This window comes from Poecilia mexicana, unplaced genomic scaffold, assembly GCF_051168715.1.
Source record: "Poecilia mexicana isolate PSO_F unplaced genomic scaffold, ASM5116871v1 scaffold_4, whole genome shotgun sequence".
NCBI classification, from domain to species: Eukaryota; Metazoa; Chordata; class Actinopteri; order Cyprinodontiformes; family Poeciliidae; genus Poecilia; species Poecilia mexicana.
Genome location: NW_028263373.1, coordinates 2,049,452 through 2,077,437, shown reverse-complemented (window position 1 = coordinate 2,077,437; position 27,986 = coordinate 2,049,452). Strand labels below are relative to the sequence as shown.

General features: G+C 42.9%; 1 protein-coding gene across 2 annotated transcripts; it reads left to right on the top strand.

Moving 5' to 3' along the window:
* cdc14ab (cell division cycle 14Ab) lies at positions 1 to 27,669 on the top strand. 2 transcript variants are annotated; one of them, XM_014995158.2, is made up of 16 exons: positions 1 to 468; positions 2,763 to 2,853; positions 3,990 to 4,065; positions 5,099 to 5,191; positions 7,433 to 7,512; positions 10,232 to 10,298; positions 13,180 to 13,242; positions 14,141 to 14,228; positions 14,680 to 14,910; positions 16,543 to 16,681; positions 18,865 to 19,021; positions 20,589 to 20,689; positions 21,618 to 21,665; positions 21,752 to 21,880; positions 22,903 to 23,239; positions 26,578 to 27,669. In XM_014995158.2, the coding sequence occupies exons 1-16, from the start codon at positions 423 to 425 to the stop codon at positions 26,605 to 26,607; spliced, it is 1,776 nt and encodes a 591-aa protein (XP_014850644.1). In that variant the 5' UTR covers positions 1 to 422; the 3' UTR covers positions 26,608 to 27,669. The 2 variants fall into 2 exon arrangements, with proteins under 2 accessions (XP_014850644.1, XP_087860853.1); XM_088004727.1 differs by lacking the exon at positions 22,903 to 23,239 and having other exon boundaries at positions 2 to 468.
* Positions 27,670 to 27,986: the final 317 nt, after the last annotated feature.

Here is a 27,986-nt window from a genome sequence, read left to right as displayed (position 1 = left end):
ATCGTTGTTATGGCAACGTATCTTAAGGAGGGATTTGGTCAATCAGAGTTTCAGAGTCTCGTCAAGCTTGCGGAGCTTTAACATGCTAATATGCTAATCAGAGCATATTTATCGGGTAAAGGGGGAAAAACAAAACAAAAGAAACAATGGGAATAAATTCGCAGTGAACGAGAGGAAGCTACAGTGACCGATGGGAAGCTGAGGAGGAAGTTTTACAACTTTTTAAACACGCTGTGTGCGGTTCGCTGCTAGCTCCTCAACGGCTAGAGCTGCTAGCAGTTTGAAAACTTTCTGAAGCCGCCCAGGAGTTAGACGGACCCTTTCTGGAGTTTTCGGCAGAAGCTGAACGAGTGCAGGAATTAGACTTGACTCATGACCGTGGAGTTGTGAATCGCTCCCCGGTTCCGTCTACCCTGTTCCGGATGGCTGAGGAACGAGAGCCGCGGGGAGCGGCAGAGTTGATCAAAGGTAACTTTAAGCAATATGACGTTAAAATGAGTAATAAAACTAAACGCCACAAGACTAGTTCATTAATAAACATTAAAATATAATACTTGAATTTAAGAAACTCACTTTATAACCTTTTTTCCAACCTTTTAAAGCTCCCATTTTGATCAGCATTCAATTAGTTTGGACTATTCCTCTCAACCTTTTTAAGTAAAATGTATTATACAACGTTCATTACATAATAGAAATTATATTCTTTATTTACAATTATTTTTTAATTTCAAAACAGATTATTTTTGTATTGAATCTACCAGAGGTGAGTATAGTACTAAAGCAGTACTTGACCTATATTTACTCAAACATAAAAGCAATTATTCAAGAAAGAAGAATAAAGTATTTTGTAAAAAGATTACCTAATCAGAACATCTGATTTAATCTTTAAAAGTAAAATTATGTCCCAATATTGGTATTTTAACAAGAAAGATATCTAATAAAATAATGTGATTAAAAAATAAGTCCAGACAGACAAACACTTTTCTAAATCAAAAATTTTATGTAAAATGAATAAAAATACAACTTACAGCAGGTAATATGTATGTCAGAACAGGGTAAAGTACTTCCAATGAAGATGCACAGTATTTACTGTCTTATTTTAATCTCCAAAAGGCTCAGCAGTTAGAAAAGTATAAAATATTTTTTTTCCTCAAAAAGTGTCACCACTAGTAGCTACCATAGAAGTTAAACATCAAAGATCGAATATAATCTCTTAAAACAATGTTTTTATTATTAAACCAGAATTTTTTTCTATTCTTTTTTCTATTTTTCAGTCAAAATGTGTGAAGTTCTTTAGTTGTCGGTCAGCTGTTGGTCTAACTAATGTGAAGGTTTCAACCGGCAGGCGGCGGATTGGACATTTAATTTGTCTAATTTTGGAGCCTGAGTTGTTTTTACTTGAGCTGATCTTTCCCGTCTCTCAGGCTGCAGCTTAGTCATGATGATTACAGGAAGTGTTCACAGCCAGTTAAAGCCTTGTGGGAAATCTGGTCTGAACCAAGGCCACTGGTTTGATTTAATGGACAGCAAAAATCCCAGTTGATTCAACCCAGGTGGTTTACTGGGACTCCAGAATGCTGACGCAGGAATTTAAAGGAATTTGTTGAAAAATAATTAAAAATGTAACTATCAGACTGCATTTTATTATCTTTGTATTGTTTCTACAGATGTGGGATTTAATAATTCATTCATTCAAATTAAATAGCATTGTAATTAAAGTGTATTGTTTTGTTTTGAACATAGGTTTTAAAAAACAACAATGTAAGAATAAAATCCTCTAAATCTTTATTTTATTTTCCCAAGTCATTTCTGTCTGGATGAAACATAAACACAACCATCCTAAATTTCCTGTTTCACTATTAAACTGCAACATTTTATGATACCAACAAATGTTTGACATCACAGAAAAGTGCAAGATTCAAACCAAACTACGACCATTTTTCTCCCCAAATATCCGACATGTTGGTCTTATTTCAGCTGTTTTATTACATCTTTTATCCACAGGTACTTTTAGATTTCTAAATATCATGAATTTGGTTTGATTCAGTTTGTTATTCTGTTTCTGCTCTGTCTGCATGAGCTTCTGTTTATTTGATGCATATAAACATATTTGTGTCTCAAATGAGGCAAATTTAAGCATTTTTGATGCCTTACATTTATCGTTGATTTACATGATAATATTTTTTACATTATTACCCAGAATAATAACGGACTGAACATTGATCCCTGTGGGACACCATAAGTAATGTCTAACAAGTCAATTGTCTACATTTAGCAAATAGAAATAATTTTAACTGACATAAAACAGAAGTTTGGTTTGATTTAACTTCAGATAGTAACGGGGGAAAATCAGCTTCTGCTTATTTGTCCTGTTGTCTGAACTCTGAAAGCTTTGCTGGATGTTTTCTGGTTGGTTCCTGAGATGTGACCAAAGGACAGTCTGGTTTTCTGGACGTATTGAATAATAAAAGTTTGCTGCTGTTTTCGTGTTTCTCCTGATCAGCTTTGCTTTGCCAAGCTGTCGACTCATCAGGAAGAAAACAAGGTGTGTGAAAAGGTCGTCCTGCTGCCTGTAGAGTCTGAAGCACTTTAAAAATATAATTTGTACAAAGATCAAGAGCTGCTGTGATAATGAAATGACCCAGAATCTCCCCGGTGTTTATTCATCTGAATCTCAGCTCTCAGGAGGTTTATCAGAGCGAGTACTGTAGTCATAACCTGTAGCATCTGGTTTAACTGTAATACTTAATGTTTCCCTGCAGACCGTCTGTACTTCGCCACGTTACGCAGCAAACCCAAAAGCACCGTCAACACCCACTACTTCTGCACCGACGACGAGTTTGTCTACGAGAAGTAAGTCTGACTTCAAACTGCTTTCACTCATTTACACCACGACTGTAAATCATCACCAGAGAAAAGATTGAGAGTTTTGACCCAAAAACTTAAATAAATGTTTCATTATTTTTATATTTGAGACACTTTAAAGGTTAAAAAAGTTGGTTTTCTTTTTCATGAACCAACTTTCTCCTTCTGTCTCCAAAACGCTGCTAATGTTTAGTTTAACATGAAAGTGATGAAATGTTGAGTTATGACTGAATGAATCAGTTTGATTTCTTTGTTTGTTCATCAGAAGCCAAAAGTCAAATGATCTCACCTCCAGATTTCTTTCTCTGTTGGAGGATCTGTGTTTAAATCTGGTGACTCGTTCTCTGTGCATCTGTTCTTGTTGCTTCAGGTCTTTTAATCAAATAAAAACATTGAAAATGAATCAGTTTGATCCTGAGAAAATGGGTTTCAGATTCCTTGCAGCGAGACAAGTCACGATAAACTTTGTGTTAAACCAGTGGTGTCCAAACCTTTTGGACAAAAAGGTTGGAAGAACTCTGGCAGCCACAAAACATTCAGTATTTTTTCTTTTTAATTGTAATTGCAAAAATGTTTTAATTTTTAATTTAGGTTGTTCCTGAACTGTGATCAAGGGCCGCCCAAAATCATTCCATGGGCCACAAATGGCCCCCGGGCCGCACATTGGACACCTCTGTGTTAAACGATAATATTGCATGATAACGCAGGTTTACCCTCTGATGCCACTAAAACTTAATGTTTAGACATTTTAAACATCCAGAATAAATGAACAAAAACGATAAAACGAGATTAAAAAAGGCAAAACTGTAGCTATAAATAAAACGGATTTGGAAACAAAACCGCCCTCTTTATCATGCGATGAACTGAGTTATTATGACATCATGCAGCTTTCATGCTGTGTGAGAACAAATGTGAACAAAGGAGAATATTTTAATATTTTTCAGTAAAAAACACGTCAGAAGTTTCAGCTGAGTTTGGAGCGACCTGCTGAAGGTTTGGATCGTTCTGAAACCTTCCCACATGCAGGATGTATTTCTGGACTTGCAGTGGGGATTGTCAGCGTTACTTCCTGTTTCCTGTCTGCGGACTCGGCTTCATGCCGTTTCTCTTGTGTTTCTGCCCAGTTTCTACGCAGACTTCGGGCCGCTGAACCTGGCCATGCTCTACCGATACTGCTGCAAGCTCAACAAGAAGCTGAAGGTGAGTTTCTCTGCTGCTGATCCTCCCTGTGCAGGAATGTCCTGAATGCGGCGCGGAGCGATGCGAGCGTGACGCAACCTCCCGCCGAGACACCGTTAAACACGCTTCCTCTGTGTTTGTGTTGGTTGCCGTGGCGCCCGGATTCCTCAGGCGACCGGACGGTCCGGATCGGTGTGACTTTCTCCGAGTCGGATCATGTTTCATCACACTGACGGAGGATCTGGGTTCACCTGCAGCTGGTTCCCATTTAAACCAGTCAGACTCACTGGGTGCTGATGTCACTCACTGCTCTGAACGTCTAAAGAGACAAAAATAAAAACTTGTTTAGAGCCATAAATGTTACATAACTGAGTAAAAACACAACTTAGACATTTATAATAACCTGATTTGTGGTCATTTCTTAAAAAGTACAGTTTTATTTCTGTTTGTAGGTTTAAGAACAAAGAGAAACATTTACAAAATCAGGATACATTTTTTTCCATAGGAAGTTGTTTATGGAAAATTATTTAAATGAAAGAAAGCACTTATTTTCCAACATAAAATATCATAAATAAATCAAGTTTCATTGTTTATTTCAGCAACAAGGCAGGTCAAAGTGCTTCACATGGTAAAAAGTAATAAACCTTGAAGTCTTCCCTCTGGCAGCTGAACACAAATGTTTGCCAGACTTTTCATCATTTCATTACCAAGAAGAACCAGCTTTCACTTTCTTCCCATCGCTCTGTAATGCTGCTGGTCTGCAGTGCTTAGCGTTATGTTGTCATCTGGGTTCTAATGAGCTCTCCTGCCGGTGTTGGCGGGCCGATCCGGGTCCAGCGGGTTCATCACGGAGCCTCTAATGAGAAAACGGAGGCAGCTGACGGTTTAACAGTCGGCTGAGAGAATCTGCAGCTCGCCGTTTCAGCCGCTGCAGTTTGAACCCGACCGGCTTTAATTCAGTCATCAGTTCACACGTTCATAACGCACAGAAAGCGCTCGGCTTCTGTTGGGATGAAGGAAAACGACGAGTAACCGTGTTTGTGTTTCTGTGCAGTCGTTCACGCTGACCAGGAAGAGAATCGTTCACTACACCAGCTTCGACCAGAGGAAGCGCGCCAACGCCGCCGTGCTGATCGGCGGCTACGCCGTGAGTCCGACTCTCAGCACATCCCACCATCACTTTAAAGACTGGAGAAAAACTCTGCTGGTTGTTTATAGAGACAAACAAGAACATCACAGTTTTCTAAAATAAACTCCAAAATCTAATTTTTCTCTCATTTTTTGCTCTAAGAAGCTTTGAGTTTTGACCAAAGATGATAAAATATTCTCAGATTTGTATTTAACCCCCAGTAGAGCTGATGAAACTTGCCTGTTTTACTGGGATGTTTGTTTCCAGCTGCATGCTAACTGGTTAGCTTTGACTTTACAAAACCATCTGCAGAAAACAATTCAGTTATTTATCCCAAAGAGAGAAATTACGTTTTGTAACTAATTTCATCTAAGACTCTTCAAACCGTTGTTGCTGATGGATCTCCAGTAGCAGTCAGTCCTGCAGCGACTCTAAATATGCCTCTGACTGAAGACAGTCTAACAGTCTCATGACCGTTGTGACATGCTAACAGCTCAACATCCAGGCACTGTTCCTCACTAACACATCATCATCACTGCTAATCCTCCTCCTTTGCTTTTGCTGCTGCTCTGTAAATCTCTGTCTGGCCGTATGTAGGGCTGAATGATAAACTCAGTAATTACTTCAATAAACCATAATGTTGTTTTGAGACCATTTTCAGGTAATATAATGATAAAAATCACTCAAAGATCAATAAACTTAATAATAAACATTTATCACTGGAACTGAAGACATTTAAAATATCCAAAATAAATAAAAACAACAGAAACAACAAATCAAATGAATCATGAAGTCACAAAATTATCCTTAAAAAAAGAGAAACTGAGACCAAAACATCAGACTGAAGATTTAAACATCCAGATTTTGGTAAAAAGAGAAAAAAAAAAGTTAAATGACTTTTAATTGATCATGTGATTAATTGATTAACTGATTTATTGTCTTTATTTAGATTCATGATTTATTAATTAAGAATTAAGATTTATGATCCTTATCCAATGTTCAACCCAACATTTCTACATTAAATGATCCGTTCTGCTTTCCGCTTAGTTCTGGTTTTGTTGGATCTTTGTTGTTCAGGATCTTCTAGTTCTGGAGTCCCAGTCCAGTCTAGAAGGTTCAGAACCAGAAACCCGGCTGGTTCTGGTTCTGGTTCTGGTCCAGAACTCTGCAGGTGGGACATTAGACTCACACACTCTCTCCTGCTGCGTTTCGCACGTTGAATATTTGATGGCGCTGAAACAAAAGGTGATTGTGTTCACGGAGCGGCTTCTGGCTCCGACACAATCAGACCGGGTCGGACCCGGCCAGAACCGCAACAATAAGAGTTCTTCATATTTTCTGATGCAGAACGGTTTCCAGCCTTCCCTCTGCTTGTCTCTAAGACGGCGTCGAAGTTCAACAGGATCAACCAGAACCTTCAGATAATCAGAAATGTTTCCATTAAAATGTGTGCAAAACTTTGTCAATCAGCAATAAGTCAATTAATCAATAAGTCAATTAATCAATTAATCAATTAATCAATTAATCGCATGTTTTCCTCTTTTCTCTCTTTCTACCAAAAACTGGATGATAAAAGTTTTCAGTCTGGTGTTTTGGTCTTAAATAGCCTTTATTTTGAAGGGCAGTTTTGTTTCCATAATTAATTTTGTTTGTTTATTTCTGATATTTAAATTGTCTTATAGTGCCGGAGTTAAATGTTCATTAGAATTTAAAGTTTGCGAATGTGTTTGTTCATTATTACTAGCGTTATATTACTTAGAAATGGTCTCAAAACAACATTATCATTTTATCGTAATAAATTTTGGGACAATTTATCGCCCAGCAAACTTTTGCTGTCATGACGGCGAACGCTAAAGTTAAAATAACATTATTTCCTTTAAATAAGAAACACAACATGAATAAGATTGTTTACACAATGAGTCATTAATAAACAAGCCGCTCCACCACCACCTTCTTCTTCTTCTCGTTCTTCGTTTCCACCAGTAGTAACATCCGGTTGTTGATCATGTGACTCTTTTGAGGCTAAAAAATAGTTTTATTGCAGTTTTATGAAATAAACCAATTTCCACCTCATCCTGGCTCCAAAACTTTTATCATAAAATGTAAATTTTTCCAAATTCTCTTGTTTCCATGAGCAGATCTGTTTCCTAAATGTGACATTGGACAGTTGTAAGGAACTGCAGCCGGTGCTTCCTGCAGCAGAGCCGCTTCATTTCCCTTCTGGGTTTGATGATGTCACGATGCTTTTCCTTCCTGCAGGTGATTTACCTGAAGAAGACTCCAGAGGAAGCCTTCAGAGCGCTGATCTCCGGCTCCAACGCCGCCTACCTGCCCTTCAGGTGAGTCACCGTCTCACACACACACACACACACACACACACACACACACACACACACACACTGCTGGCATGGAGGACTGACACCATTAATCACATTAATAATCAACTGGTTTAATAATCAATCTTTAACTGCAGCATGCACTTAAAAAGCAGTTTGCTGTCAAACCACTGCACTCAGAGCAGTAAGTAAACTATAAAATGTATCTACATTCAGCATTTAAGATAAAACACTTTTACCTGTTTTATTCACTAAAGGAACGCTACAATTTAGGGAATAAAATGTTTATTGTCCTATCTAAAAAAGGATTGAGGTTAAAACATTTTTATAGACCTACGTAAAAATCACTGCAGGATCAACGTTAAGATCCTGGGGTAAAATAACTGTTCTCCAATAACTACCAGTAAGACACACACCAACTCATGTTTATGTCACTGGCATACAGCCGACCCTTCTGCTCCATCACCAAACATTTTGAAACAATGTCCTGATTGTTTTATCCGACTAATCGTCAGAATAATCGATTATTAAGATAGTTGTTAGTTGCTGCCTGACTCTCAGGGTATTTCAGGTGAAATGTGCGTCATTTATATAGTTTTACTGTTTTTATCAGGATAATTAGATTTTTAATGAATATGGATGTCTTTTATAAAGTATAACTAAATTAATTTACTGTTTTCTGTTATTAATTTGCATATTTCATCGTCTGTAACTTGTTCTTAGTTTGCTTTCCTTTGATAGTTTTTATGAGCTCGTCGCAGCCTTGCAGCATTTTGCCACAAACTAAATACCACTGCAGTAGATTTTAATCGAAACATTTATTTTTATCCCAATAAAAACCAAATGATCCCGACAACCAGAACCTCTGCAGGTTCTGGATGTTTGTAAAACATTTAAATAACTTGGTGAAACTTTTCCTTGTTAACTTTTCTTCCTCCAGTGGCACTAAAATTCAGTGTTAAGCACCTTTTGTTGTTCCAGAGAGATTCATGGTGAATCTGCTGGCGTTTATTAGCAGGAGGAGTTGATGGTTGCAGGATGTTGCAGGATTCAGAGGTGAAAGTTTAGCTGCTCTGGTTCAGCTGATTATAGAGAACCTGGACTTTAAAAGTTGACCAAACGACTTCAGAGGCAGGAAGTGATTCCTGCTGCGAGGATTTAAAGGTTTCCTCAAAGCTTTTTGGTGAGTTCAGAGCGGAAATGTTCCAGCTCCAGTTTCCTTCTGGCTGCTGGTTCCTGACAGTAAAAACCCAAATGTTTAAAACGATTATTTCATTTAAAACAGAAACAAAACAGTCAGGAATGTTTTCACGTCTTCAGAACCAGAACCAGACCAAACGTGAGCTCTGATGGCCGACGCTCAGCTGGCAGCAGCAGAGGAAATATTTACCCTCAGATTCACTTTTCAAGCCGATGACATCATCAGACTTCCTGTCCTGGAAGGAACTTCTGATAAAAGCTCCACCAGTAAGGAGACTGGGAGAACTGGAGTTCAAGCTTCTGCCACCGCTGACCCAAACCGAGGAGCACAGCCTGTGTGTGTGTGTGTGTGTGTGTGTGTGTGTGTGTGTGTGTGTGTGTGTGTGTGTGTGTGTGTGTGTGTGTGTGTGTGTGTGTGTGTGTGTGTGTGTGTGTGTGTGTGTGTGTGTGTGTGTGTGTGTGGGGTGTGTGAGAGATAAAGGGCTTTTTGTTGCCATCAACACACTGCACGGTTACATAACAGCGGAGCCGCTGAAAGGAGGGAGACTTTGTTCTGTCGGCCTCATGAGGAGCTCTGATGGATTAAACATGATGCGGACAGGCCACGCCCACCGAGCGAGGCCTTCACTGACCGCACGGAAAATGACCGCCGGGCTTCCTGAACCCCCCAGATCCTGTTAGCAGCAACGTGAAGTTAGTTTTAAAGAAGTTTTTCCTCAAATAGGAAAAGCAACCAAATCTGGAGTTTCTGAGTGAGAAAGTTCTGGTTCTCCCTTCGTAGGAGAATATCTGTGCAATCAGAGGTTCTGGTTCAGAGCAGTTCAGAACCAGAACCAGAGGGTTCAGGTCAAACTTCATCACTACACCCAGACTTAAGCAGCTTTATGTGAAATGAAAAACATGTTTTCCCAAGTTGTTGACAAACAACTCAAACCTTTATTACCACATTTCTGATATGAAATGTAAGAACTGGACGGATGTGATGGATAAAAATCCTCGTCTTGTTGACAGATTGAGACTTTTTCTGGTTCCACTGTTTAAAGAAAGTTTCTCTAAAACTGGCAGCAGGTTCTGGAGTTGATTTAAAACCCGTCCAATCAGGGAGCCACAAATACATGGATCAAAAGCTAAGGCCTTAAAATGGCTTAAATTCACTTAAAAAATGTAAGTTGGCCTTAAGTACGTTAATCCCAGGTCTTAAATTGTATCGTGGCAGGACTTTTTAATTTCATGTTTAATTTTTATTACTCACAGGATTTTCTGTCGGGCAAAGTTTGGGTCACATGCAGACGTCTTCATTACGGTCTCTGAAGTGGTTTGGGCTAACGCTAACTAGCTGCTAATGTACCCAAGCTAAACTAGCCTTTTGGGATCAACGTGACATTTTCTCCTGATGCAAAGTTACATAATGATCTGCTGTGATCAGTTTTCCTTCATCTCTCCGATAAATCGGATTATTTTGGTTTTTATTTTGCTAAAATCAACTCGTCTGTATCTTTACTGACGTTCTGTGTCTCTGCAGGGACGCCTCCTTTGGGAATTGCACCTACAACCTCACAGTGCTGGACTGTCTGCAGGGAATCAGGAAGGTGAGATCAGCAGCCGCCAGAAACGTTTATACTGAGAGATCAGACGTTGTTGAGCAGAGAAGAAAAGAGCCTGAGATCCAACCGTTGGACTCCAGAGGGAACAGGAAGCGGTCGGGAACAGGAAGCGGAAGCGGTCGGGAACAGGAAGCGGAAGCGGTCGGGAACAGGAAGCGGTCGGGAACAGGAAGCGGTCGGGAACAGGAAGCGGAAGCGGTCGGGAATGGGAAGCGGTCGGGAACGGGAAGCGGTCGGAAACAGGAAGTGGAAGCGGTCGGGAACAGGAAGCGGTCTGGGAACGGGAAGCGGTCTGGGAACGGGAAGCGGTCAGAAACAGGAAGCGGAAGCGGTCGGGAACAGGAAGCGGTCGGGAACAGGAAGCGGTCGGGAACAGGAAGTGGAAGCGGTCGGGAACAGGAAGCGGTCTGGGAACGGGAAGCGGTCTGGGAACGGGAAGCGGTCGGGAACAGGAAGCGGTCGGGAACAGGAAGCGGTCGGGAACAGGAAGCGGTCGGGAACGGGAAGCGGTCGGAAACAGGAAGCGGTCGGGAACAGGAAGCGGAAGCGGTCGGGAACAGGAAGCGGTCTGGGAACGGGAAGCGGTCTGGGAACGGGAAGCAGTCTGGGAACGGGAAGCGGTCGGGAACAGGAAGCGGAAGCGGTCGGGAACAGGAAGCGGTCGGGAACAGGAAGCAGTCTGGGAACAGGAAGCGGTCGGGAACAGGAAGCGGTCGGGAACAGGAAGCGGTCGGGAACAGGAAGCGGTCTGGGAACAGGAAGCGGTCGGGAACAGGAAGCGGTCTGGGAACAGGAAGCGGTCAGAAACAGGAAGCGGTCGGGAACAGGAAGCGGAAGCGGTCGGGAACAGGAAGCGGAAGCGGTCTGGGAACAGGAAGCGGTCTGGGAACAGGAAGCGGTCTGGGAACAGGAAGCGGTCGGGGAACAGGAAGCGGTCGGGAACAGGAAGCGGTCGGGAACAGGAAGCGGTCGGGAACAGGAAGCGGTCTGGGAACAGGAAGCGGTCTGGGAACAGGAAGCGGTCGGGAACAGGAAGCGGTCTGGGAACAGGAAGCGGTCGGGGAACAGGAAGCGGTCGGGAACAGGAAGCGGTCGGGAACAGGAAGCGGTCGGGAACAGGAAGCGGTCTGGGAACAGGAAGCGGTCAGAAACAGGAAGCGGAAGCGGTCGGGAACAGGAAGCGGTTGGGAACAGGAAGCGGAAGCGGTCGGGAACAGGAAGCGGTCGGGAACAGGAAGCGGAAGCGGTCGGAAGCGGAAGCGGTCGGGAACAGGAAGCGGTCGGGAACAGGAAGCGGTCTGGGAACAGGAAGCGGTCTGGGAACAGGAAGCGGTCGGGAACAGGAAGCGGTCTGGGAACAGGAAGCGGTCTGGGAACAGGAAGCGGTCTGGGAACAGGAAGCGGTCTGGGAACAGGAAGCGTTCTGGGAAGTTCTCAGCTGCAGATTATTGTTACATAACAGCTCAGCGTGTTGAAGAGCCGCTGAACGACAGCCAATCAGAGGCCGGTGGCTAATCGGTCATAAGTGTGAATAATCCGCCGCTGAGTGTGATTACGTGCAGCAGAGACCCTGTGGTTTAACTGGGATCACTGGGATCTGGTGCTGCAGACTCTGCAGAGAAAAGACTTTAAATCTGGCTGCTGCTCTTTAACTTCCTGCCACCTTCGCATCGTTCTGGTTGATCAATAATTCAGTATTTCTGAAGGACTTCACCTGTTTTTGGTTTTTTTCAATCTCGACCTCAGTCACCAGTCCTGCTGGTCAAAGGCTTCGACCCAAACGTCTTTATCTGTTTCTCACTGATTATATATCAGTAATTAACTCTCATATGTTTTACACGTTTCCTGAAATATTGTTATTAAATGTGATTCTTCATTATCTGCTTGAAACCATCTAAAAGCATCAGAAGACGTTTTTATTCGTCACTGAACCGGGTGAAGGAGGAGTTTTTGATTTCTCGCCACTTCCTGCTTTACAAAATAGAAACTAAAATGGAGGCGTCAGATTTTAGCGGTTGGAGGATTTCTCTTCAGTCTTTGGTTAAAGACCAGGAGCCATTTCTGCTGCTAGCGCTAGGCTAACATGTTAGCTTTGGTTGTATTTACCCAGAATGCCCAGAACCAGAGTTCATTCAGCCGAACCCAGACAGAGGTTTGGAGGACCAGAGATCCTCCCCAAACAAACCGGACCTTCGAACCAAACGGACTGGATTAAATCTGGTTAAACAGAGCTGGAGTGGACGGCTGCAGGACGCCGGCCTTTCACGTCTGACTGTGGAACCGCTGGTTTCATGAATCTGACCTCCAAAAACGCTTTCAGAAGGAGAAAAGAACAACGATGATTCAGCAAACGGTGGAGAACTGGACTCATTATTCTGCCTGGCAGACCCAACCGCCGTGACCAGAGGCAGCAAACGGCTGGCATCGTCCTGACAGGACAGAAAGAAACAAAGTTCATTTTCTTTCCCAGTGGCGCTTCCTGTAACCTCTGACCTTTATCATATTAGCCCGCTGCATGTAAAGTCCAAACGGTGCAGTGGGAGATGACACGGACCTGTTTGGTCGGATTAATTAGTCCATGTGTGGATCAGGTGTTGACTCACCCGGAGCTGCTGCAGGTCGGGCTGCGTCACGTTTCCGTCTGCTGCTTTTCACATTCTGGAGAATAAATCAGCAGCGACTGACAGGCTCCGGTCGGCACTTACTGCTGCCGCCGTACGTCTGCATATTAACGATGGTTAAATGGTTTTATCAGGACCGAACGCCGCAGTGAGAGGAAATGACCCGACTGTAACCTTTAGCATAGGAAATGAATCTGTATTTATCCTGTAATTAACAAAAACAAACGGTTTCCGTCGTTTTCCAGGCTTTGCAGCACGGCTTCTTTGACTTTGAGACGTTTGATGTGGACGAATACGAACACTACGAGGTAAAACCAGTAAGACCAGTCACTGCTTTAATGGTTTGAAAACGCGACTCTGGGAACTTTTAATTTGAAGGACCAGACTGACATCACTCCGCCATACAGGAAGGAGTCTCCATGAAAGTTTGAGTGTTTTCATAAAGTTTCATTTGGTAAATAATGAACCTCTTAACTCAAAGTTTCATTATTTTCAGAATAACATTTCATATCAGTCATAAACATAAAGACTCCTTCATGTTATGTCAGTCTTTATATTAATAGTGTTTCCTGTTGAGTCGTAACTAGTTACATTAACTTGAGTAACATTTTTCAAAAGTTTTATGTTTGCTGCTGTTCTTTGTACTTTTACTTCAGTAATTGTATTTTGAAGTATTTCTACTTTTACTTGAGTTAAACTTCTGGATTTTCTGCCCACTGAATGAAAATCAAACATGTTTTAATTCACCAGACTCAGACCTGCAGTTTCTGTTAAAGTTTCTGAAGTTTTTATATGAAACTGATTTGGAAAATTTTTCTTCTGCCTGATTTAGTTATTTTTTATTTTATTATTATTGTCATTTTGGTCTTTAAAATACCAGAATTTCCCCTTAATTTTATAATTTGGTACATCTGATTTTGTCATTTTAAATATTCAATGACTGATAACTTGATCAGGTGCTCAGATCTTTTACCGCCTCTGAGTGTTAAAGACGTTTTCAGTTTTTCCTTTTCTGCATCAGGATGAGATAAAGTTGGAAACCTGGACTGCGGTGCCCTCTTCTGGAGAACCGGAGTAGTTTCACCGTAGCAGGACTAAATTAAAACAAGCCTGAATTAAATAATCAGAGTTAAAGGCTCCAGTTTTATGTTTCCCTGCCTGAAGTCGTGTAAACTCTCTGTGTTGTCGGCTCGTCTCTGTCTGCAGCGCGTCGAGAACGGAGACCTGAACTGGATCGTCCCGGGAAAGTTTCTGGCCTTCAGCGGACCGCATCCCAAATCCAGGATAGAAAACGGTGCGTGAACAAATTTAAGCTGCTTTCTTCTCGTATTTCATGGAAAACACAAGAAAACATTTTATTCCACTCGGTATTATTTCACTGACGGATACAAACTGCTTTTGTCATGCAGATTGTCTGGTTTCACTCTGTCCTGCAGCAGCTGTTTTATTTATAAAAACCTTTCCTAGTTTAAACAGTCTAGATTTTCCCAGGATGCCCGGCGGTGTTTATGTTCCCTCCCTCTGTTGCATCAGGATAACCTCGCTCTTGTGTTGCACAAGTAAATTCCTGAGCTTGTCTGAAACATAAGCAGCAGATCTGGTTCAGATTCCAAAGCTTCCAGAGACGCCAGATTAGTGAGGAAAGTAAAGTTTCCACTGCTGCTCCTCCCAGCTGAAGTTTCCCAGATGATTTCAGAAAGTCGTAATGAGAGACGATATGTTAGAGCGACGCTCTGCCCCTGCAGGTTACCCTCTGCACGCGCCCGAGGCTTACTTCCCCTACTTCAGGAAGCACGGCGTGACCACCATCATCCGCCTGAACAAGAAGATCTACGACGGAAAGCGCTTCACCAACGCCGGCTTCGACCACTACGACCTCTTCTTCATCGACGGCAGCACGCCCAACGACACCATCGTACGCCGCTTCCTGCACGTCTGTGAGAACGCGCAAGGAGCCGTGGCCGTCCACTGCAAAGGTAGGCCCCTTACTGGGAGCGGTAGTTCCCAGAGCAGCCAGCAGGGGGCGGGCTGCGCCTGGGAAAGGCTTGTCGGATGAGGTCAGAGGGAAAAATGATCTTAGCTGAGCTGAGTGAGGATGAACAGAACGAGTGAAGTAATACGACATGAAAGGTTTTGGGTCGTTGTTCAGCATGGATACTGAGGCAGGAAGTAGAAATAAATGGCACATGGTTTCTTTTAGCTAGCGCTTGCTAACGTTTTGGCCCAGTAATAACTTTATGGGCCCCGTTGGTGACCTTTTTGGTCTCAATGACATTGTTGACCCCATTAATGGCCTTAGCTTCCTGATTAGTGACCATTTTAGCTGCATTAATAACCTTCATGGTGCCATTGGTGACCTTTTAAGGTGTAATTTTCGGTTTGGGTCGAAACAATCATTCCTGTAAATATTTTTAGTCATATTCTGTGAGTTTGCTCACAGTTTGTTTCTTCTGGACGTTTTAAATGCTGAGCTCACGTTTCCAGTTTTGAAAAGTCAGCATGAATGAAGATTACTCTAAAGATTACGCGTCCCCTCTTCCTCCTTCAATAACAACTTGTCACCACTGCCAGGACTCAGCTGGAGACCAGGAATCAGTTCCCTCCGCAGCTGTTTGGCATCCAGTTGTCCTTGGACTAGGCCGTTCAGGCAGCTGACCTTCCTGTTGTTTTTACCAGATGGATGAATAATGGATGTTTTCCCTGTGGAAACAGAGTTCTTGGTGATCCAGGTCAGCTCCCTGGTTGTTTCAGGCGAGTTCGGCTAAAATAAGCTAATTGTTGTTAACTGCTGGGCTTCCAAACACTCAGGCCCGTCACACTAACAAACTTTGCTGGATTGTCCCAGAAGTTATTGCGATAAACGATAATATTGTTGTTGAGTGAGTTTGGTGTCTGTTTTCTCCTTTTCTGCTCCGTTTGCTTCAGATCTGGATGATTCCCAGAAATGACTCTGGATCCTTTCCAAACATGTCAGTGACGTCGTTTCTTGATCGATCGGGGTTTGAAGCTTTTTGAGATCTTTTACAGGGCGACACGTTTTTTACAAGTTTGAGTCGCCCTCAGACGTCTGAGAGGCGGTTGAGGCTCCCGCTAACGAGCTGCTAGCATACCGTTGCTAGCTGGCTAACTAGCCTTTCTGTGTCTATTACAGTGTGAATTTATCACCACTTGGCCGGATGAAGTTTATACATTTCTAAGGAGATAAACCTTAAATAAATTCATAATGGTCTGACAAAGGTTTATAAAAGGTTTAAATCTGAGTTGTGAAACCTGCAGCAGCCTGTCGTGGCCTACTTCCTGCTGTCACACAGGTTCTGTTCATGTGATCTGGAAGAGAAATGAAACCCAAACAGATGTGGCCTCAGTTAATGTGATGTTTAAAACAGAAGCTGAAGGTCCAGGATGGACTGAGGAGCTCCATGAATTTAAAAACCTCTTTTAGTTTTTGGCTCTGGTTCTGTTTGACATTAAACCGGGTTTGTTCTGAAACGGGTCACAGACATGACGGTGTGATGAAGCAGTGTTTTGCTTTTGGGTGATGATCTGCAGCTCGGTTCTGATCCAAACGGCTCATGTTTGTTGCTGCTGTTTCTGTTTGTCTCCGCCAGCCGGTCTGGGCAGAACGGGCACTCTGATTGGCTGCTACCTGATGAAACACTACCGCTTCACCGCCGCGGAGGCCATCGCCTGGATCCGGATCTGCAGGCCCGGTTCCATCATCGGGCCGCAGCAGAACTTCCTGGAAGAGTGAGTCTCTGCTGGTTTGTTCCTGTTCAGTTTCAGCTTCCAGGAGACAAAATGCACAAAAGAATGAGAATCGTGCAGATTTAGCCTCAATATGATCATCGATATGATCATCGATATGATCATCAATATGATCATCGATATGATCATCAATATAATCATATTTATTATTGAGGAATAAATCAATTAATCGCATGATAAATTAAAATGAGCTCAAGGTTTATCGTTTCTCTCTTCCTGCCAAAATCTGGGTGATAAAAGTCTGCAGTCGGTGTTTCGGTCTCAGCCAGCTCTTATTTTGAAGGACATTTACAGAAACATTGTAATTCCTTTTATTTGTTGTTTTTCTTGATTTGTTTATTTATCTTGGATATTTAAAATGTCTTCCTGGTTTAATATATGACCTGAAAATGATCCCAAAACAAAAACATTATCGTTCATCTCAGTGAGGCCCGGTTCGCCGTCCGAACCGAATCGGTCCGGTTCGCCGTCCGAACCGAATCGGTCCGGTTCGCCGTCCGAACCGAATCGGTCCGGTTCGCCGTCCGAACCGGACCCGGTCCGATTCGCCGTCTGAACCAAATCGGTTCGGTTCGCCGTCCGAACCGGACCCGGTCCGATTTGCCGTCTGAACCGGACCCGGTCCGATTCGCCGTCCGAACCGAATCGGTTCGGTTCGCCATCCGAACCGGACCCGGTCCGATTTGCCGTCTGAACCGGACCCGGTCCGATTTGCCGTCTGAACCGGACCCGGTCCGATTTGCCGTCTGAACCGGACCCGGTCCGATTCGCCGTCTGAACCAAATCGGTTCGGTTCGCCGTCCGAACCGGACCCGGTCCGATTTGCCGTCTGAACCGAATCGGTTCGGTTCGCCGTCTGAACCGGACCCAGTCCGGTTCGCCGTCTGAACCGGACCTCACATGTAACTTTTCAGCAGCTGCTCCAGTTCTGCCGATTTCGTTGATGACATGACGGTAAAATGTCTCGTCGGTGATCTGCCTTCTACTTTTCATCCATATTTAAAGACGCTCTTATTTGTTGCTAAAAAGTTACTTGTAAGTTACTTTGGTTTAATTTCAAGTATTTTAAAATATTTGCACTAGAAACCAGACAGAAATTCTTGTTAAGATTTAATGTTTTTGCAGTAAATAAAGTGATTTTTGACTGATCTCCAGATCACACATGAACCCAGTTAGATCCAAAGACAAACGTGTTAACTGGTTTCAGTTGGATCAGAATGTAAGGCACAGACTGAGAACTGGAGCAGAATCTGATGAAGAGGGAAGACGGACTCTTCCTCGTTAAAAGCTCGTTAATAATGATGAAGTTCATCATCCTGGCTGACGAGTCGCAGCGTTTCTCACATGAAGGCGATGAAACTGAAAGTAACGAGCAGAAGTGAGATCAGGAAAACAAACAGAGCTGAACGCTGATCTGCAGCACCTTCACCTCCTGATTGCAGCCGCGGCGTCGCTAACATAACATCCCTGCCTCGCCATGGGAAGCCAGAACCTCCATCAACAAGCATCAGAATCTGGTCCGGTTTATGTTCCGGAACAGAAATTCCTCCAGATATGAAGACCCTGAACAGAGACAGGAAGTCCTGCAGGAAGATGGTTGCTGCAACATTTCCTCTCGAATGTTGGCAGGAGCAGCAGTAAGAAAGGAAGAATGTGTCGGCGAACGGTGGAAACAGCCGATACAGAAATCAGATCGTTCGTTCTGTCCTGTCCAGCTGATCACTGTGACCTTTGACCTGGTTTCTGCACCAGTTGCAGGTGTGCAGTAGAAATCAGATGTCGGTCTGTTCGGCTTGAAACTAGCGATGCACCGATCCACTTTTTCACTACCGATCCTGATATCTGAGGTTTATCACAGAAGAAAGCAGCTGAATTTACTTAAAACAGACATAAATCAGGTTAAGCTCAGTTTCACCAGCGGATCGGAGCGTTCGCTACATCAGAACTTATTAAATAAATATACTTCCATCTTAAACCAAAACATTTATTTACATTTTAGCTCCAACAATGAGCTGTTAGCTAAATGTTTAGCCTGGAGAAAATGAATGGAAGGACGACGTGTCCATGAGGTCCTCTGGCATTTTACAGCCTTAAAATGTCTTCTGGAGGTCGTAAGGTCGTCTCTTAAACCTCATCCTGAGTGAAGATGTGATCTGTGTCCACAGCAAGCAGGCGTCTCTGTGGCTGCAAAGCCAGCACACTCTGAAGGGAAGAACGGAGGACAAGACGGCGCATCTCATCAGCGGCCTGGACGAGCTGTCGCTAAGCTCCGCCCACAACGCCAACTTCCTCCGATCGGCGAGCGCCGAACGTCTGCAGGAGGTTAGACACACAAACCGTTCCATCGACGGAAAACCTAAACCTGTTTTGGTTCATCGCTCCAGACCCGCCAGGTTGGGCCTGAAACGATTAATCGGATGAAACGTGATTAATCGATTTATTGAAATAATCGTCAGCTAGTTGAGTAATCGATTCATTGCTAACTGGAGTACACAGACTGAAAAAAGGTTCATATTGACAGCAGCGATTAGGCCAAAGCTGTTTTTAAAGAGTAAATTTCTTCAGGGGTCCTTTGGAAAAAAATAACAATAGAAACTGAAAATTTAGCCAAGCTTGATAAACTGTTTAAAGATTTTTAAAATAATTTTAAATAATAAAGCAGTTTTTAAGTAAAAGTCGACACGTTGTGTTGCACCTTACATCCAGAGTGTCCGCGCATCCTTAAAAAGTTCAGGTTTCTCAAATAAACGCCTTGAAATGCCTTAAATTTCCTTTAAAACATAAAAGTTGGCCTTAGATCCTTTAATCTTTGTCGTAGCAGGACCATTTCATCTCTTATACTCTATCTAGGTTCTTTTCCTCGCAGGACTTTTCTGTCAGGCAAAAGTTTCAGTCGCCCACAGACATCCTCATTGAACTTTGTGACTCGAGGCAGTTGAGGCTACTGGTAAGTAGCTGCTAGCATACACCAGCTAACTAGCCAGCTTTTTCCCTTCTTGCATCCATTGTGCATATTTATGGCCGTTTGTCTGGACGACGTTCGTCTTCCACACCAGCTAACTGCTGCTGCTAACCCAGCAGATGCTACGTTCACTCTGGGCTAAAACGCTCGGTGCCGGAGCGGGCCGGGCCGGACCGGGCCGTATGGCTTTAGAATCACATTGTTTTCATACCAGATCCGATTCTGATTTTAATCAGGCAGGATCCAGGTGAGCCAAAATCCTCCAAAAAGATTTCTGCAGAATATTTTGTCAGAAATGCTCAGAAACCATCGATGCACCGATCAACTTTCCACACTTCCGATATCTGAGGTTTGGTATCGGCCGATCAAGTACAGAAAACCAGCTGAATTAACTGAAATCGTTTCTATTTTATGTATAAATTAATAGAATTACAAATGTATCTGATAACTCTGCACCAGTACAGCTCAGTTAAACCCACCAGCAGCTTCACCAGCTGATCAAACATGTAGAAACAACTTTAATTTGCTCAGTCAGTGACATTAGGAGCAGATCAGCCAAAGTCAAATAAACTGAAACTGACAAACAGCAGGTTGATTTTCTTTAAAAAACTTCCAAACCTTCAGATGGTTCAGTTAGGAATTTTAAATGAAATGTAAAATAAATGAGGACGTGTGATGTGAAATAGATTGGGTAGATCCGATCAGGATCTTAGAATTGTTTTCAGTTTCGGGATCGATACAGATATTGGTATTGGATTGGTGCATTTCCAGCAGAAACTGTGAATATTGCAGCTTATCTACAGAAATATCCAGATCTTTGTTGGTCAGCAGAACTCCAGTCCTGCTCTAGTAAAAACATTTTTATTATTTTGTGTTCTCCACCCGTTTCACCCGTCGCCTCACAGGAGCGCTTGTTTTCTCCTGCAGGGTGACATCACAGACGGTTCGGGTCTGACGCAGGGCGACAAACTCCGAGCCCTGAAGAGCCGCCGCCACCCTCGCCCATCTGTGAGCGGAGGAGCTGTGAGGTACAGGACTGAACTTTGACCCCAGGCCGGGGTTCGTTAAGCTGCTTTTAGATGGAATCCTTTCTGCATCGACCCGTCACTGGATTGGACGTCGCGCTGCTCATCGTGCACATTAAGACGACACAATCACATCATCACATTACGACCAGCCAGGTCCACATTACACAAGTCAGGAAAAAGTTCAATTTTAAAACGATGGAGAAAGATGAGCGTAGCTCAGTTATGCTAGCTTGACTATGACAACCTTAACATGATGATGTGCTGCAGTTTGGTGTGTTTCGGTTCAGTTGGCACTAACACGGCGACACACACACACACACACACACCTGCACAGAGCAGGTGTTTACATTAGCTAATCAACCTCCGCTAGCGTTCAGACGATCAACTTATCAATAATCGTAAAATGAACATCAAACCTGAAAACAGAAACGAACTGAATGCTCCGTTCTTTGTGCTGGAAAAACAACATGAGACCTGGTGGGTCTACAGCAGCTCTGCAGCCGCCAGAGACAGGAACTGGTCTCTGTGCCTCGTTTATATTCATAACAATTATCAAACACAATAAAATATTTTATAAAGTGTAAGAGCCAAAGTAAAATTATTGACCAATATAAAAGATAAATCCCTTTAGTCCTCTCGTGCATCTGGACAGAAACCAAACTGTTACAGATTTATAAACACATTTTATGCATCAAAACATCAGTCATTTTAATTAAAATAATATTTTATAGAAATAAAGGCGATATGAACATTTTGTGACGGATTAGTGTCATCCTGCATCAGAGCGGCCTGGTTTTATGGAAGTGACTCGATGCGTAGTCATGGCGCCTGCAGCAGCACGTCGCTAGCGCTGGCGGCTAACAGGCGCGGATCCGTGCAGTAATAATTATCCGTGGTTTTGTAAACTGACGGTTCTGTTTGGTTGCAGATTTGAGGAGTCTAAGAGCCACCATCGGCCCAGCTCACCGCCGCTCCGGTACGACCGCCACCCGACCGGTCTGGTTGCTGGAATCAATAATACATACAAGTATTGATCATCATCTTATCTTTATTTGCTTCCAGGTTATCAAAAGGGAGCAGTCAAAGTCCCGCCTCGATCCTCAAGCCCTCCAAACTCCCAGCATCCTCTACTTCTCCTGCTGCCAAGAGGATCGGGAGGAACTCGCTATCGCCGATGTCAAACATCCGAAGGTCAGAACCTCCTGCTGCTCTTCATCATGCTTTACTCCTCCGCTCCTCTTCCTCATCCTCCTCCTCTTTATGTCACTCCTTCCATCTCGCCCTGTTTATTACATCCTGCTGCTCTTCATCAGGCGTCTTCTTCTTCTCTTCCTGCTGATCTCTGTGAACAGGAAGTCATTTAAACGGTTGGAAATTTAAACAGCAGCTAAACCCCAAGTCAGTGTTTTATTGCAGATGAACTATAAAGTGATGGTTCTGTTTTCATGTAAATTTGTTCTGCAGTATTTGACCCAAACGGTCTCAGTGCTGCCCTCCGTTGGTGAGTCAGTGGCTACTGCAGTTGAATTTTCCTCCTGGTTGCAGTGGTGCAGCTCGGTCAGCGTTCATGACTCTCAGCTGGGTTGGGAATGAAACTTTCCCCCTCAGACACTCTGAGGGAACAACTTTAAGCGTTTACAGAGTTTTCCATAATCGCTTTTTTAAATTCGCTCGTCAATTTAAAAAAAAAAAAAAAAAAACTCGCTGGATTTGTTAAGTGTGACTTTTTTTAAAAAAAGTCTCAGTTGTTTTTTGCTCATCAGTTTTAATCGTCTCCAGATTTCTTACATGTTGCTTTTTAAAAATGTTGCTAAATTTGTTGCTCGTCAATTTTTTTAAGTTGCTAGATTTTTGAATCGATTTTTGAAAGGAGTATCAAACAGCCAGAAGCAGGGAATCTGTTGAAACAAAAACTGAATTTTTGAATGAGTGTCTGGATATTTTTTAACACCAAACCTTTTCCTAGTCGACCGGCGTTCGCTTCAGTTTGGTTTAAGTAAAAATATTTGGTAGATTTCAGGTTAAACTCCAGTAAGTGAAGCAGTAGCACCACCTGCTGGCGGTGACTGGAACAGCCGTAGGAACGTCGGTTTACCGAACTGACAGATTCTCATGGGGTCAGAGGTCATGAGCAGCACCCCTCGTTGTCTCCTGTCCAGGTGTGTTTGTGTCACATGACCTGCCTGTTGATGTTTTGTATCTGCTGACCTCAGCTCAGCTTTCGGCTCGCGCCTGGCCAGCTCCCTCGGAGATCTCTACGCCGCCGACGCCGAGGAGGATGAGAAGACCCCCTTCTCCTCTCTTCCTCCCTCCTCCTCCGTCTCTGTAAGCCCCGCCCCCTCGGCCCCTTCGCCCGGCTACAGCGGCGGGCCTCGCGGCGCGCAGCACGAGGTCAACAACAACAGTACCTTGTATGGCGGCTCCGCGGCGCCCCCTGTGGTCAAGGGCTATATGAGGCCGCAGCATCAGGACGTCAGTGCCTTCAGGGGCCATGGGCCCTACAGCGCCATGAAGGGCCCCTCAGGACGTTACCTGAGCCGCTCCATACCTGTAAGTCCTCTGACACAGCAGCAGCTTAGCCCCGCCCCTTTGCTCTGATTGGTTGTTTCTGCTGGAGCTTCCCAACTCTTCTGTCCGTGTGATTGGTCCGTTCTGACGACGCGTTCCCACGCTGCAGCGACCCGAGATGCACCAATCAGGTTCAGAATCAATAAAAATCAGGTCAAGCTTTAAAAAAGATGCTTTGATGCATAAATTGGGTAATCGTCGTCATAATTAAGTAATTTAACTGGAGAATGCAGATTATAAAACACTCTGAAAGAGAAACTCACCTAAAGCTGTAATTGAACCAAAAACTGTTTAAAAGATAAAAATATTTATCATTTTAAGATGAAAAATATTCATTGTAAATATTTTCTACCCTGAACTGAAGCTGCATTTTTAGCTTCTCCTGTTTTAAATCCTGTTAAAAAAAAGAAGAAAAATCTCCTATTGATACGCAATTATGAAAAAACTCCATCATTCAGGCACAGAATGCAGCGTAAAATATTAATCTGGTAAAAAATGTAAACTTTGTTGCTTTAATTGGAAACAATGAAATGTTAATTTTTAAATTAACATTATTGAATATTTTGTTGATATTTTGCAGCCTGACCAGAAACTAGTGATGGGAGTTTATCAAGTTTCTGATCATAAGAATTCAGACTTAATGTAAAAACAATAAATATAAAATTATTTATGTGTGAAAACAGCAAAAACTGAGTGTGAGAGCTGCATAACAAATATCAACAGATCTGAAAATACGATGAAAACCATAAAATTTAAAGGCTGGAAATGAGTTGCAAACATTTTTTAAATCATATTTTTATACTTATCAATATTTTCTGTCCACCTTTATGTGAAACTATCGTTTCTACCAAAGAGCCTGAAGCTGTTTGAGTTTTATACTCGTCAGAATGGGCAGGTTGGAAACCCGATATCGGTTCCGGCCGTACAGAAATCGGTTCCGGCCGTACAGAAATCGGTTCGGGCCGTACAGATATCGGTACCGGCCGTACAGATATCGGTTCCGGCCGTACAGAAATCGGTTCCGGCCGTACAGAAATCGGTTCCGGCCGTACAGAAATCGGTTCCGGCCGTACAGAAATCGGTTCCGGCCGTACGGGCCGCGGTCGGTGCATCCGGTCCTCATGCAGCTGCAGGCGGAGGGGACGCCTCGCCGCTGTGACTCGTCTGCTGAATGTCTCCGTGTTTCTGTTTCCTGTGATGTTTGGTCTCTGAAATCCTTCCAGCTCTTCTGTAAGCGCGTTGATCAGGGAGCCGAGGGTTTTCTCTGCATCGGGAAACTTTAGCTTCACTAACTGCCAGAGCTGCTGCTGAGACGAGGAATCGCTGCCACAAAGTCTGAGGCTGAGCAATGAGGCACAAAATGTAAGAACGTAAAAAGATAAAATATCTGAGAAAGCATCAATCAATGAAACCAGAAGTTTAAAAAAAGATAGACATCATGATGATGTCATCGCTTTGGAAACTTCTGATTGGTTAAAATAAAAATTACATTTAGAAATGTCACAGTGACCACTGATAACATTCAGATCATTTAGACATCATGTCACATTATAACCAAAATAAGCTCAGCGATTATTAAATTTACAAACATAAAGATGCCTGTCCATCACGTTTCCATGGAAACTCAAATTCACAGAGACACCTTGAACGCACCTCACTGCCTGCTGTAACCGAATGGAAGAAACATGAAAAAATATCAAATTATAACGTTTATGGAGTTTTTATTACTTTGTTTTTGTGTTTTAAAAGCACTTTGAGCTGCCTGCTACTGAAATGTTCCCTATAAATAAACTTGGTTATGTCTAATTGATGCTCATCAGATGAAAATTATCTTTTGAATTCAAAGAAAGTTTAAAAAAAATCTCTAAAAATGTTCTCACTAATTTTTCTGGCATTTAGCAAATAGAGATAATTTTGCTGCTTTTATCTGACCTGAAATAAAATGAGTTTTGTCTGATTGATGTTCAGACAGAGACAGACAAATGTCCAAGTTTCTTTTTATTCTGTAAACTTCTGGTTTCATCTGTAAGAAGTTTTCAGAACATAAAAACAAGAATCACCAGCAGGCCTCAGTCTGGTAATCGTTCCAGGAACGGGGAAGGCGGCAGATGAGTGGAAGGAAAAACTCTTGGTCCTGATCAGATCTCGGCCGACCCCAGCCCTTCTTATCTTTACATGCAGCCGTGCGAATCCTTCCCAGGAACTCCAGGAGTCAAAACCAAAAGTAAAACGCAACAAACCTGCTGCGATTGTTGCTGTAATTAGGTTTACAGAAGCCGGCTGGAGGAGAACGAGGAATTCCCCTTTTTCCGTTCAGGGAACAGAAACCTCAGGAATGCTGTCTCTGACTTTCATCCTGAGAACAGAAGATTATTCAGGAATGTTTCTGTTTTTCTACTGAACTCATGTTTAACATCCAGTCCACGTTTTGGTCCCTGATTTTGTAATTAAAGAAAGAAGCCGTCTAATTATTAATCGGTTAGCCGATACATCCACTCTGCACTGCATTGATCCTTCGCTGAAGAGCGAAGGCTGTTATTGCATGTCGGTTAATAAAATGTTTATTGTCTCATTTAAAAAGGAGTTTAATTATTTTATTTTCATCTTTCTGTTTCTAAAATTGTCTAAAATAATTTTCAGGGGTGAATTAAATTTTTTTATAATCGATAATTCATCACAATAATCGATTACTAAATTAATTGCTGTGCAGCTCAGTGACTTTGCTGAGCAAGCATGTGGCGACAGTGGACAGGAAAGACTCCTTTTTAACTTTAAAGCTGCAGTTTGTAACTTTTTACAGAGGATTGTCTTTTTTTGTTGTAATATATATTTTTATCAGTTTAACTCACCTTAAAGCTGCAGTTTAACTTTTATAAAGCGCTGCCAATCATCATAAACATGCTGCTAAACAACTTAGTTACAGGAACACTGTTTATCCTCCGTCATCGGTTGCTATGCAGCATTAGCATTCACGACAGGCTATGCTAGCTACAGCGTAGCAGAGAGAAAGAGCCACACGAGGGTGATTGGCAGCGCTAAGCCCCGCCTCCTGGCCCTGATTGGTTGTTTTTAGTGAGCACAGATTTTTCACAGATTATCTGTTTCATTTTAAACTATATCGGTGTGAGACACCATCTTCAAATATGTGAAATGTATATAATTATTGAGGTTCACACTGCAGCTTTAACTGGGGTAAACTGGATCAGAACCAGGCTTGGTTGGCCCGGTTCTGAAGTCAAACAGACCGAGTGATTTTCATTAAACCAAACTGAAAGTTTCCCGTTTGACGACTCAAAACGTTCCTGTGTTTCCTCCTCCAGTCTCTTCAGTCGGAATACATCCAGTACTAGAACCCGCGGCCCGACCCGAGGCCCGACCTGAGGGTCCAGAACCACCTCCTCCTCTGACAGCTCCAGCTTTGAATCGGGAACCCGAATAAACCGGCGAGAGCTGGACTCTGGACTCAGACTGTATGTGAGCGAAGCTGTGTGTAAATGTGACCCGATCGGCTCCACAGCGTTTTTTGTTCCTGACAGAACAACTCGGGCTTCAAAGTTCTTTTGCAGGTTTTTGGTTTCGTTTTGATAAACGGGGACGGTCAGCTGATCGGCGGCTCACCCCGTCGCCATGGTTACAGTATTTACGTCCAGTTTTGGTGAAGACGGGACTTGGGTCTGAAACGCCTTAGAGAAGCTTTAAAAAACAGAAACTTTTATCTTTAACGGACTGAAAATAGACGTTTCTCTTTCTCAGGTTCTGATTTACGACACCAGCAACAAAGAAGGAAAAAAGTTTTATCTGGTTCAGTTTGACGCCTCCAACATGCCTGGAAAATAATGAAATGAGCAACAAAACTTTAACTAGGCTAAAATGTAGCTGTAGTTGCCGTGGAGACATGAGCAGAAGTGTAGTTCGAGTGTCGTTTTTACGGTCGGACTGAACAGTTTTACCAGCACAAACCAGCAGCTGCCTGCAGGGGGCGCTCAGCAGATCACATCATGTTATATTTTAATGTTTACTAATCGACTCGTCTTAAAAATTGTTACATGTGTTTTTTTGTAAGCCGGATCCGTCCGAGCCCGTCTGATTTTTGTCCCTCGGCTGAAGAAGTTCTGGATTCTTCCAGTAATCGGGTCCAAAGGCTCGGTTCCGACCCGTATCACACCTCCAGCTGGGAGAGTTCGGACCGGAGCCGCAGTTTCAAACAGGCCCAGAGTGCCTTCGACACGTTATCATGAAGAAGAGACTTTTATTGTGGCGGTCCCCAACAGGAAGTTGTGTGGCTGCTGTTTTAACCATGAATGTTTTTTCATCTGTATTTATGTCACTGAGACTTTAAAGGGAAGTCAGAAAATAATGTTTTCTCTCAACTGAACCAAGAGTTTCTGCACAAATAAAAACAGGAAACACAATCATTATTTTTCTCTTTATTTGAGTCGAAGCTTCTGCAGGAAATAAATAATTATATTCATGTTTGAGTCGAACAAAGTTTCTTTACGAATTAAAACAGGAAGTAGAATAATTATTATTCAGTTTGAGTTTCTCCAGTCTGGTTGGTGTGAATTTAAATCGTTTTGTTCTGGTTGGATCCATCTGCACTAAATTAATCGTTTTTCTATAAATCTGATGAGAAATGAACTGAGGATTCTGGGAAATGGAGTTGGTGCAGGGAAAGAATAAAACCTCAGTGGAAAGTAAGTTGGTAGAGCTGTTTCCTTGCAGCAAGAAG